We start from the raw sequence: 11,198 nt of genomic DNA, 5'->3' as shown, positions 1-11,198 counted from the left end.
TAAAATAAAATTGTTTTTATTTGTTCAGAATGCTTATCTTTAAACTTAACTGAAATTAAAAATGATCTGTTTGCCAAGAAAGTTAACATCCAAAACTGTTAAATTCAATATTGAGTTTATAAAAAATGGACATAATTTTACCTATTTGAATAGTAATATATAAACTATACAATGACATATATTCTTTTTATCAGCTCATGCTCTCCCAGACGTAGAAATACAAGAGTAGCAGTGTTATTGCATTTTTCCTATGTTCTAGTGTAAGATTTTAGTTTATAGAATTCATAAACTCAAAATTGTCCACAGACACAGTTTTTTCTTATTCGTCTGAAGAGCTTCTTTCTCTAAGCATTCTTACATTTTATCTTTCCTTTGAAGTATGAGTAAGATATGGAATCTCCTGAGTTATTTATAGCTTATAGTCTTTAAAAGTTATTTTTAAAATATCACAAATTAGTCATATATATATCCATAATACACATCTTTGATATTCACATACTTCTTTTAGCAAGATTCAAGCTTATTTGTGCTTTGTATGTTAACATTACTTTAGAGCCTATTTTTAGATTTCAGTAAAAATCAGTATCTATAAAGATCTGTCAAATATTTAATAAATGAAGCAGAACAGTCATTATGAAAATATAAACTGCTACTATAGCTTTTTATCTTTAATTTTTTAATGCATTTCCTGTCAACCATGTAATTTCCTGTTCTTTAGGGAACTTGATAAATTTTTATCTTTGTCATCTCAACACGGCTGCTTTCTCAGCGTGGCATAATAGTATATTGCAGGTTTTCTGAACACAGTCTTCCCTGTCATATCAGTTGTAACAGTGGAATCTGATAATGCTGGTATTCATCATTTCCAGTTATTTGAACTGCCGAATGACCTTAAAAACAAAGAGGAAAGGGGAGAATCAGTTTATACCAGAACGATGCCAACATCTGCTGTACGAGATGCTTTATAGTCTGTGAAGTGCCTCAAGAACTGAAAACAAACACACTGCTCAGTAAGTGATGGCGCAGGCCTGCCAGGTCCATGGTTCAGAATCATTTCACGTTTATACCAGGCTCTACCACACACCCCACAGACCTTCAGCCCCGTTCAAAGGCAAGCCAGTACCAGTTTGGTGACTGGGCAGGTGGACCAGTCATCAAGGCACCAAAACGGCTGAATAACAGCAGAGTATGAAGGGAAGCTGAAGTATACCAGGGTTTAAAAAAAGACAGACACAAGAAGATTGGTTAGTGGCAAGAAATTGGTAAGAAAAACTGACTTTAATCACTGAGATTGATCACTAGAGAAAATGCTGAGCAATAATGAAGGGAACATACATAACAAAGATAATTATTTTTATTTCTTCCTCACAGCAGCAGTTTCTACAATTTAAATATTCTTTTTCTCATTAATTGAACACTGGGAATGGTTACTGTTATTTAGCCCTTCCTTTGTAAATGTAAAGCTGTTAGTCACTGTCATTCATTAGTTCTATCTTGTCTCAACTGGATTTTGTCTTAACTATAAGGCATTTTTTTGTCTCCTATAGTTAAAGCAATTTTCTATTATTTGTCCAGTTAAATAAGACACTCTTTTCTTCAAGATCATGCTATTTTAAATCATAAAAGCTCTTCAGAATTAACTAATATCATATTCCCAAGGTAAAAAAATTAATTTTTATCATTAATGTGCACTGGAGCAAAACAAATCTAGCTGTTAGAACGGCACTATTATTCTCTCGAAAATAACTACTTGATAAATTATGCTCCAAAGTAATTAAAATTACAAGTTATAATTAGGTTAATGTCTAAATCTAAAGATACCATGTACATAACATAAAGTATTTTCTGTGCTTGACATAAAATGTCAGGAAGAAAATAAATATTAACAGCAAACTGAGTTTTTTCTTACATGACTCTATTGGTATCTATCAAAACTTAAACATTTAAACCACAAAACAAAATTAAAGCAAATACCTTATTAGCTGCTTCCAAGGAATTTATTAGGTTCTGTAGCTCTTCTTTACTCATTTCGATAGAATATGGTTTGACTTCACCATTTTCTTTTACATCTAGATGAAGGTTTAAAAGTGGCATTTGTAATGTTGCAATCTTGTCACTGGAAAGTGCAAGCTGGTTAAAATGAGGAAAACAGTAATTAATAGATATTAAACAGGCCTATGTTAAATATGCATCAGAGCTTATGAACAACACATTTTATAAAAAAAAGTACTCCCATTCGCTGTCCAGTACAGGGAAAGGTGGAAGAAGTAGCATCCAATGGATCTAAGATATGAAAACTATTCTTTATGACTCTACTTGAAAAATGTTTTTAAATGCTGTTTTAACAACACATTACAGATTTTCCTTGGAGGTAGAAGCACATTTACCAATACTGGAAAGACTATAAGGTCTAGAAAATTCCAGCCCGAAATATATGTTAAATATATACATATAGCTGCACTATTTGAAACATGTAATGATTTACAGCCCCAGTTAATGAAATTTATCATTGTAAAGTTATTACACCTGGTTTGGATATTCATAATATACTGATGTCCAGTTAATACAAAAGATATAATTTTAATTATCTTTGATATCTTTATGGAACATTGCATTCTCAAAATGAAATTTTAGATGTGTACTATAAAAAATAAACATTTCTTCCTATTCAAAAACTGAAATAAAACCATACTCCTAAATAAACAGATTCTCACCTTTAACTGCCAATCAAAATCCTGTAGCTGTGCAGAGGAAATATCAACTATTTCGTTTAACAGAGTCTGCTTAATTTCATCTTTTCTACTTTTCAAGCATTTCATGATAGTTTCCTGATGAGACGAATTCAACTGATTCAATTGCTGAGATATCTATGAACATAAACAATAAATGGTTATAAAATAAGTGAAAGGACCTCTCCAACTAAAATGTAAACCCATAGTTCCACTCTCCTTTCACATACACTTTAAGATGGTAGTAAATGAGGAAAAAAGAGATACTTCCCTCACTATGAAAAGAATAAGATGAGAATGCATAACCAGAAAACTAGGTTTTAACAAATTTTTGCAAAACAGAAAGTAAAGGAAAAGGGTTGACTGATGAAGAGCATGAAAGTGATTACATCTGGAGACTACCAAAAAAAGCTGGTATAGTTATATTAATATATCAAAATGTTAACAACTGTGTAACTGTGGTATGGGAATGTAGGTGTCAGCTACTTAACTTTCAGTTTTCTTCTATGACATTTAAATGTTTCACAACTTAAAAAATATAAACAAACAAAATAAAACTACAAAAACCCAGAACTTCCACAATCAGATTTCCTACTTACTCACAATAAGGAGGTTTTTCTTGTTGGCTACTTATGATGGCCCTTGTATTATATAGTGTCCTAAAGACCAACTTAATAAAAAATCTGAATACTATTTATTATTTATTATAACATATAGGAATTTAGAGTACAGTTACCTCTTCATCAGATAATTTTTTGCCCACTACAGCTTTGAAAAATTTGGTAATATCTTCCAGAACATGCATCCATTCTGTGGAATCCCAAACACTTTGATAATCCTGGTAGAGAGGATAAGTTCGGCCACAAATGCCATCAATTATTTTGTGAAGAAGCTAGAGAGTAAAAACAAAATAAATGTTAATTATGAGTAAAATTATAAAACAACAGATTTATCTCTCTTACAGCAAAAATGAACTTCTCTTGTTGAAAGAAGTTCATATCATCTGCTAGAGCAGCTGAGGTTGAAATGTAACTATTTATTTATTTACTTTTGTTAATCTTCACGCAAGGTATCTTTTCCATTGATTTTTAGAGAGAGTGAAAGGGAGGGAGGAAGGAGCAGAGAAAGAGAGAGAGAGAGAAATATCTATGTGAGAGACACACTGATTAGTTGCTTCCCGCATGCACCGCAATGGTTTATGTGCCCTTACAGGGAATCAAAACCGTGACCCTTTGGGTGTGAGGGCCAACACTCTAACCCCTGAGCAACACCAGCCAGGTGAAGTGTACCTACTTTTAACATTATTTTATTAATTAAAAGTTAGAACTTCACACACACAAGTATCATTTTGTCCATGTTCAGAAGCTAAAAAGTTATACAGATACACTGGTGTTTTTCCAATGTTACTGAAAGGAAGATGGTGAGTATAAAGGATTCATTTTGGGATTCCTTAGACATTGTATTTATACCAATTACAACAACAAAAAGTGTTTAACTCTTAGGGCAAAGTCTTTTACTGTAGATCTACAACTTCATTTTCCCTTGCCTCCATTTTTCACAGCATTCATACTTACTTCTTTCGGTCCATCCAAGAAAGCCCTCAGTACCTATCTTTTCCTTTTTTGCACTCCTTTTTCTCTATGCTACTTTAATATCAGCAATGGAAATCCTAACACGTACGTAACTGAACACAGTAATTAAGACTGTAAATTTTGGAATGAAACTGGCTAGTCTGAATATTAGTTGTACTACTTAACTAGTTTTGTCAAGTTATTTAAAAGTTCCGTGCTTCTGTTTTCTCATGTATAAAAGAGGACAATATCCATATCCTCGAAATTTTGTAAGGATTAAATAAGAATACATGCAAATCACTTGCCACATTGCTGGCTTATACAAGACGCTTAAACATTGCTAGCCATTATCATCATCATTATTAGTATCACTATTGTTACTACTACTACTAATGTTCCATGCCTTTAACATGTTAACTGAGTACCTACAATGTCTGCACTATTCTAGGCAAATGATTAACATGGTATTCTTCCTCGGAGGCTATTTATGTCTTTTTTTTTTCTTTCTAATATTTTATTGATTTTTTTACAGAGAGGAAGGGAGAGGGATAGAGAGTTAGAAACATCGATCAGCTGCCTCCTGCACACCCCGCACTGGGTATGTGCCCGCAACCCAGGTACATGCCCCCGACCGGAATCGAACCTGGGACCTTTCAGTTCGCAGGCCGATGCTCTATCCACTGAGCCAAACTGGTCAGGGCTATTTATGTCTTATACGAAGAGTATTTCAACCCAAACAACTTGGAAATGCATTTTAGCAGCAAGTCTTTCAACTCTTTCCCCCTGGATCATACTGACTCCATTTTAAGGAATAATTTCTCTATGATGCCACACATATCAGAACAGAGATGAGCGACTGGTGACCCCACTTCCAAAAGCTGGCTAATGCGCCATATGAATTTCTTCATTTGTAAAATCAAAGGAAAGGGTTAAGAAGATTTTGTTATTGTTGTTTATCCTGGCAGGAATTAAGTAATTTCATCCCTTCTATTCACTGCACCCCCCCACCCCCACCCCACCACCACACTCTCCCCACTATAAAATGGAACAGAGATAAAAGGCAGGCCAAACTCTGGAACTTATAAAAGGTACTTGCCACACACCCCTCTATCACCGTATGTAGGTTAAGCACCCATGCCCACCCTTCACCCACAGTGAAAGGAACAGAATAGGGACTTTTGCAAAGCTGCCCACCACTGGTATCCAGACGACTGTCCCAATGATAACGCTGAGTTTAATGTGCATTAATTGATTATTGTCCTCAACAAACACCGATTTAAGAACCACTTTGAGCCAGACACAAGTCTCAAGAATTGGAGATATAAAACAAGCATCCACCCTGAAGGAGTTCAGAGTAGGAGAGAGACCAGAGGCAAGAGGACCAGCTAAGAAGTTGTGTTCAAGGAAGACTTCACACAAGGCCTGAACTGTAGGGGAACGGAGAGGGTGGGAGTAAACATATTAACATATTAATTACAGCACCAAGTGTCAGTCGTGGACTGCGGTCAGTAGGCAAACAGAACCACAGCTCCCAAAGCTAATGCTGAAGCTCCATATCGCATATATTGCTTTCTGTCACAGTCAGCAAATTTCCTTCAGGTCTAATACTTGGGGCGCTAAGTTTTTTGCTTGAAAGTTCAAGGGGGGGAAAGCCCTACTTCTCAGTCAGATTTTCCTGTTATATCAACCACTGGGCTTTCTTCCTTTCACAGTTCACAGTCAACATACCGTTATATATACTGTCTCCACATTTCTCTCATCTTTCAAACTCACTAAAGTTTTGCTGCTGCCCTAAGCAATACTTCAAAATGCCAGTGCCTTGGGTGGTAAGGCTAAACACAGGAGCACGGCACAGACTCCAGCCTCTGCCTCCTGCTCACCTGCCTTCGCTACCCTCCTCTGCTTCTCACTCTGCATTTCAGCCTCTAAGAATTACAGCAGGTCCTCAAAGCCCCCCTGGGCCGGGGGTGGGGGGGTGGCGGGGTGGGGGGACTTCCGTCCTCCAGCCTCTGTAGCTGCTATTCCTCTGTCTGAAACATTCCCCCGCCCGCTAGCCTGTCTGGTTCCTACTCATCCTTCAGGACTGAACCTAGAAATAAATCTAGACGCTCCTGCTTTGAAAACCTTCCCCTGCCCCTTCAAATCTGGGTTGCTATCCCTCCCGCAAACGCATGACTGGATAACTCCAGGTTTCCTTCCTAGACAGCAAGCTCTCCGGGGCACAGACTGGGTCTCAGTCACCATTTGGCCTTACCCCCGGGCACTCAGCGAGGGGCAGGCGTCAGGAACAGCTGGGTGAACAAATGGGTGAGGCTTTCTGCTTAGGCTGGAGGTGCCAGCCTGCATGTCCTCTAGGCTCCAGCGGGAAAGGCCGCCCTGGAACACCCTACCTAGTCCAGTCGCCCAGTCATTGGCAGCACTTACCCATTTTTTTCCTGCTCCCTCAAGGGGCCCAGGTATGCTTCTCCCGGTCACCACGGTAACCCAGGCACTTAGCACTGTGCCTAGAGCCAGGCAGCGTTTGGGAGGTATATGTTGAATGAATGAATGAATGAATGAATGAATGAATGAATGAAATAAACAAACTTAGGTGAGAAGCTGCAAACCACGGGTCCACGAGGTAAGCTTTCACAGATTAGGTGTCAGCTCCGCACCCCCCGGGGTCACTGGATCCCGGGCCACCCCAGGGAGCAACGGGCCACCCCAGGGAGCAACTGGCCTCCACAGGGAGCAACGGGCATCCACGGGGAGCAGCAACTGGCCACCCCAGGGAGCAACGGGCCTCCCCAGGGAGCAATGGGCCTCCCTCCCGCCCCCGCCCCCGCCCCCGGGGGGTGAGGGTGCGGCCGGCCCGGCGGAGTCTGCGCGCAAAGCCCCGAGAAGCAACTCGGCCACGGCGAGGGGGTGGCGCCCCAAGTCTCAGCCTCCACCGCTTCCCCGGAGGAACAGGGGGCCGGCCCCCCGAAATCCCGCCCCTGACCCTCCCTTCCCTGGGCCGCGAGCCCAGCCCGCGAACGCGTCTCGGGTGGACGGGCCTGACCCCTCACCTGCGGGCCCCGCTCGGCGGGAAGCTTCTGCAGCCGCCACAGCGGCGTCCCCTCCTCGGACTCCATCCCTGGGCGAGCCGAGTCCGGGTCACGTGACAAAACCAGGCCGCTCCTCCCCCGCGTGACCCCGGTGGGCGGGGCCCGGCGGGGCTGTGGGCGCTCTGGTGCGCGTGCGCAGAGTCGCAGCCCAGCCTTTTCTGCCTGCTGCCGCACTGCTTAAGCACAGTTGTTTGATTACTTTGAAGGTAAATTTGCAAATCTCTCAAAGCAGTTTTCACCTTCATTGAGAGTCTTACTGAACTCTTTCTGCACTCTTTAGAAAGCCATATTTGGATTGCACCGGGCCCATTTGTCCTGGAGATTTGATATATATCTCTTACTAAAGTATCCTGATTTGGAAGGTGAATTAAGGGTTTAATATGGGCAAGATTATCCCATTTCCTAGTAACAGATAAGAGAGAAGTCACTATGGTTGTCATTTTTTTTAAATTTTATTTATTGATTTGAGAGAGAGAGAGGCAGGAAGAGAGAGAGAGAGAGAGAGAGAGAGAGAGAGAGCTTTGTTGTTCCACTTATTTGTGCATTCATTGGTTGTTTCTTGTATGTGCCCTGACTGGGGATAGAACCTGCAACCTTGGCTTATGGGACCACACTCTAACCAACTGAGCTACGGGGCCAGGACCCACTAGGGATGTCATATTTAAGCAAGTAAAATGCACAGGTGCCCAGTTAAATAAGAAATTTCAGATAATCAATGGATAATTGTTATAAGTGTGCCATAATGATTGCATGGGGCACACTTATACCAAAAATGTATAAGCAACAAATTATATTTTAACTTCTTAAAATATTATAACAAGATAACATTTTGTTATAAGTGTGCCATAATGATTGCATGGGCCACACATACCAAAAATGTATTGTTGTTTATCTCAAATACAAATTTAACTCGGTGTCCTGTTTTTATCTGTCAATCCTAGAAGTCACTTACCTGAGCTAAGAGGCACAGCCTGATGTTAAAATCAATCAGATTCTAGAGCCACACTCAACATTGGACTAACCCTAAAACCCAAACAGCTTTTCTGTATTTCTCTCGTTATTCCTTTAATTGGGTGCTGGAGAACTCAGCGGTGATAAGACAGTCCCTGCCATAGGAGGAGAGTGCACAATAAGGAGGACAGAGAAGCAGGAATTACAGTCTAATGTACATTTAATTTTAAAAATCAGTGCCAAGTAATGAAGCATACCATAGAGGAGGAAGTAATTATTTTAGTCTGTTGGCTATGCAGAGATGAATTACTCATTATTGACATGCTTTAAGGTGTAGCTCTAATGCCCTCTGCCCCAACTCTTGGAGGTGAAAGCAATTTCTCCCTCTTCTGAATCTGCATGATGGTCCCTCACCTAAAATATTTCTAGTTCTTAATATAGGTAAGTATGTACAACTCCTGTTGTTCCAACTGAAACATAATTGTCTTAAGATGTTTTGTGTTTGTGCATAGGGGCTCCCCCAAGTAATATTTAGTAAATGAGGAAGAATCTGGAAAACTATTTAATTTATATCTGTTAATAAGTCTACTGAAGGCAAGGTCTATTTCCTAAGACAAACCTAATTTTACATATTGTGATAATTGCAATAATAATATTTATCAGGAATTTACTATATGCTGCCTTGGCCAGTGTGATTCAGTTGGTTGGAGCATCGTCCCATACACTGAAAGGTCACCAGATTCCGGTCAGGTCACATGCCCAGGTTGTGGGTTCCATCCCCAGTCAGGTGTGTATAGGAGGCAACAGATTAATGTCTCTCTCTCTCTCTCTCTCTCTCTCTCTCTCTCTCTCTCTTTCTCTCTCTCTCTCCTTCCCTCCCTCCCTTCCTTTCTCCCACTGTCCCTCCCTCTGTCTCTTTGAAATTAAAAAAATCTGCTATATCCAAGCAATTTATATATTTTATCTTATTAATCCTCTCTACAGCCTTGTGTGGTAGGTATTATCCCAACTTTAAAGATGAGGAAACAAGGTCACATAGGCAGTAGTTGCGAAGTCACTGGTCTGAGTCTGGAAGTGGTGGTCTCAGTCTTCGTGCTTCATGTCCCTAATGAAGAAGGAAAGGCATTGTGAGGTGAGGTGACTACCTAATGCCATACAGCAGGTTACTCACAGCAAACAGGCACAGCAAGCAGGGCAAGAGAGTTAGTCGAGGATGAAGCATTAGGTCCTGGTTTCACTTTCAGACAACACTGGGTACCAAGAATTTTTCTTTGGAATTCAACTTTTAACAAATACAGCTTAAATAGTTCACAAAGTGAGAGAGAAAGAGAGCTTATTATTTACGCTTTGATTAGTAAGAAGATGTTCTTATGTGTGTAATCCAAGAGGTTTTCAAAACATATTTCTGGCTCTTCTAGTCCTATTGATGGGAGTGTTCTAGTCCCCAGCCTCCAAGTTTTACTTGTAAGGATGGTTAAAAACGTGGAGCTAACCTAAAGTTCAAAACCCAGACTGGCAAATTACTGCCCACGTAATAATGTTAGGCGAGCTGTTCCACCTCTCTGTGTCTCTGGCTCCTCATCTGTAATTGGTTATAATGACAGCACAGAATTTACAGAGTCGTTGTCAGTTCACATATGTAAAGTTCTTGAAATGAGTCTGACCTGGCACATAGAAAACATTATTAGATTCCCTTCTAAGTGGCCTTATTCCTATTTTCCGGCCAAAGATCAGCAGGTTCCAGAAAACAGGGTGTTGGGCAGTCTCAGCTCCCAGGATGTGATCTGATTCTGAAACCCATCTAGGCTGCTCTATAGTACTGTTTAGGCCAGGGGTGGGCAAACTTTTTGACTCGAGGGCCACAATGGGTTCTTAAACTGGACCGGAGGGCCGGAACAAAAGCATGGATGGAGTGTTTGTGTGAACTAATATAAATTCAAAGTAAACATCATTACATAAAAGGGTACGGTCTTTTTTTTTTTTTTTTTAGTTTTATTCATTTCAAACGGGCCGGATCCGGCCCACGGGCCGTGGTTTGCCCACGGCTGGTTTAGGCAATATAGGTCAGCGGTCACAGCTGGGAGAGACCTGGGTTCTAATTCTATCTCTGTCATTTACCAGCCACATGACCTTGGGTAAATTCTCTGTATCTCAGGGGTTTTCATTTGGTTTTGGTTTTGGGATTTTGTTTGTTGTTGTTTTTTTCCTGAAAATGGGGAAGAAACTACCACCCACCTAATAAAATGGTGAAATTCAAATGGAATCATGCATACAATGTGTTTAACATAGCATCTAGAATGTAAGTTGCCCTTAGTCAAGCTTAGCTATTGTTTTTAGCTGGTAGCAGTAGTCATTCACACACATACACCCTATGCTAGCACGTCTGTGCTAGTGGTGGCTTGATAAGGAAAGCTAAAGAGAGAAGTGGAGCTGATTCATCCCTGTGAACGCCCATAAATCCTGGGCAGGGGTAGATGGATTGTGCCAATCCTCCAAGCTTAAGCTGGGAGTCATCATAATTTGGGCCTTGTGGCACAAACTGCCATTTGTCCCCCAATATCTCTTCTTTTGTTGCAGCTTGAATTCTATCCCCACTAAAATTCATATGTTGAAGTCCTGAGCCCCAGTACCTCAAAACGTGAGCTTATTTGGAGACAGGGTCTTTATGGAGGTAATCAAGTTAATGTGAGGGTATTAGAATGGGCCCTCATCCAGTGTGACCAGTGTCCTGATAAAAAGAGGAAATTTGGACACAGAAATGCACACAGAGGGAAAGCCATGTAAAAGACACAGGCCTGGCTCTCCAAGGAGAGAGGCCTGGAACAGACCCTTCTCTCACAGCCCTCAGAAGGGACCAATAG

The 11,198-nt window shown here is 40.6% G+C and overlaps 1 protein-coding gene across 1 annotated transcript; it reads right to left on the bottom strand.

Moving 5' to 3' along the window:
* Positions 1-7,478, bottom strand: COMMD8 (COMM domain containing 8). Its single transcript, XM_059671932.1, has 5 exons — positions 7,348-7,478; positions 3,466-3,621; positions 2,715-2,867; positions 1,975-2,130; positions 1-890 (listed from the first exon to the last, which is right to left on the bottom strand). Exons 1-5 carry the CDS (start codon positions 7,411-7,413, stop codon positions 870-872), a joined length of 552 nt encoding a protein of 183 aa, XP_059527915.1. The 5' UTR covers positions 7,414-7,478; the 3' UTR covers positions 1-869.
* Between the last annotated feature and the right edge of the window lie 3,720 nt (positions 7,479-11,198).

This window comes from Myotis daubentonii, chromosome 1 (assembly GCF_963259705.1).
Source record: "Myotis daubentonii chromosome 1, mMyoDau2.1, whole genome shotgun sequence".
In the NCBI taxonomy this organism is placed as follows: domain Eukaryota; kingdom Metazoa; phylum Chordata; class Mammalia; order Chiroptera; family Vespertilionidae; genus Myotis; species Myotis daubentonii.
Note: the sequence above shows the minus strand (reverse complement) of the source record. Positions and strands in the feature narration are given on the sequence as shown.

Excerpts from the sequence above, each read along its gene's own strand:
- COMMD8 (XM_059671932.1), bottom strand. The coding sequence starts at position 7,413 with ATGGAGTCCGAGGAGGGGACGCCGCTGTGGCGGCTGCAGAAGCTTCCC. Across the intron at positions 3,622-7,347 it reads CCGCCGAGCGGGGCCCGCAG|CTTCTTCACAAAATAATTGA; the intron begins GTGAGGGGTCAG and ends TTTACTCTCTAG. Across the intron at positions 2,868-3,465 it reads AAAAATTATCTGATGAAGAG|ATATCTCAGCAATTGAATCA; the intron begins GTAACTGTACTC and ends TTATGTTCATAG.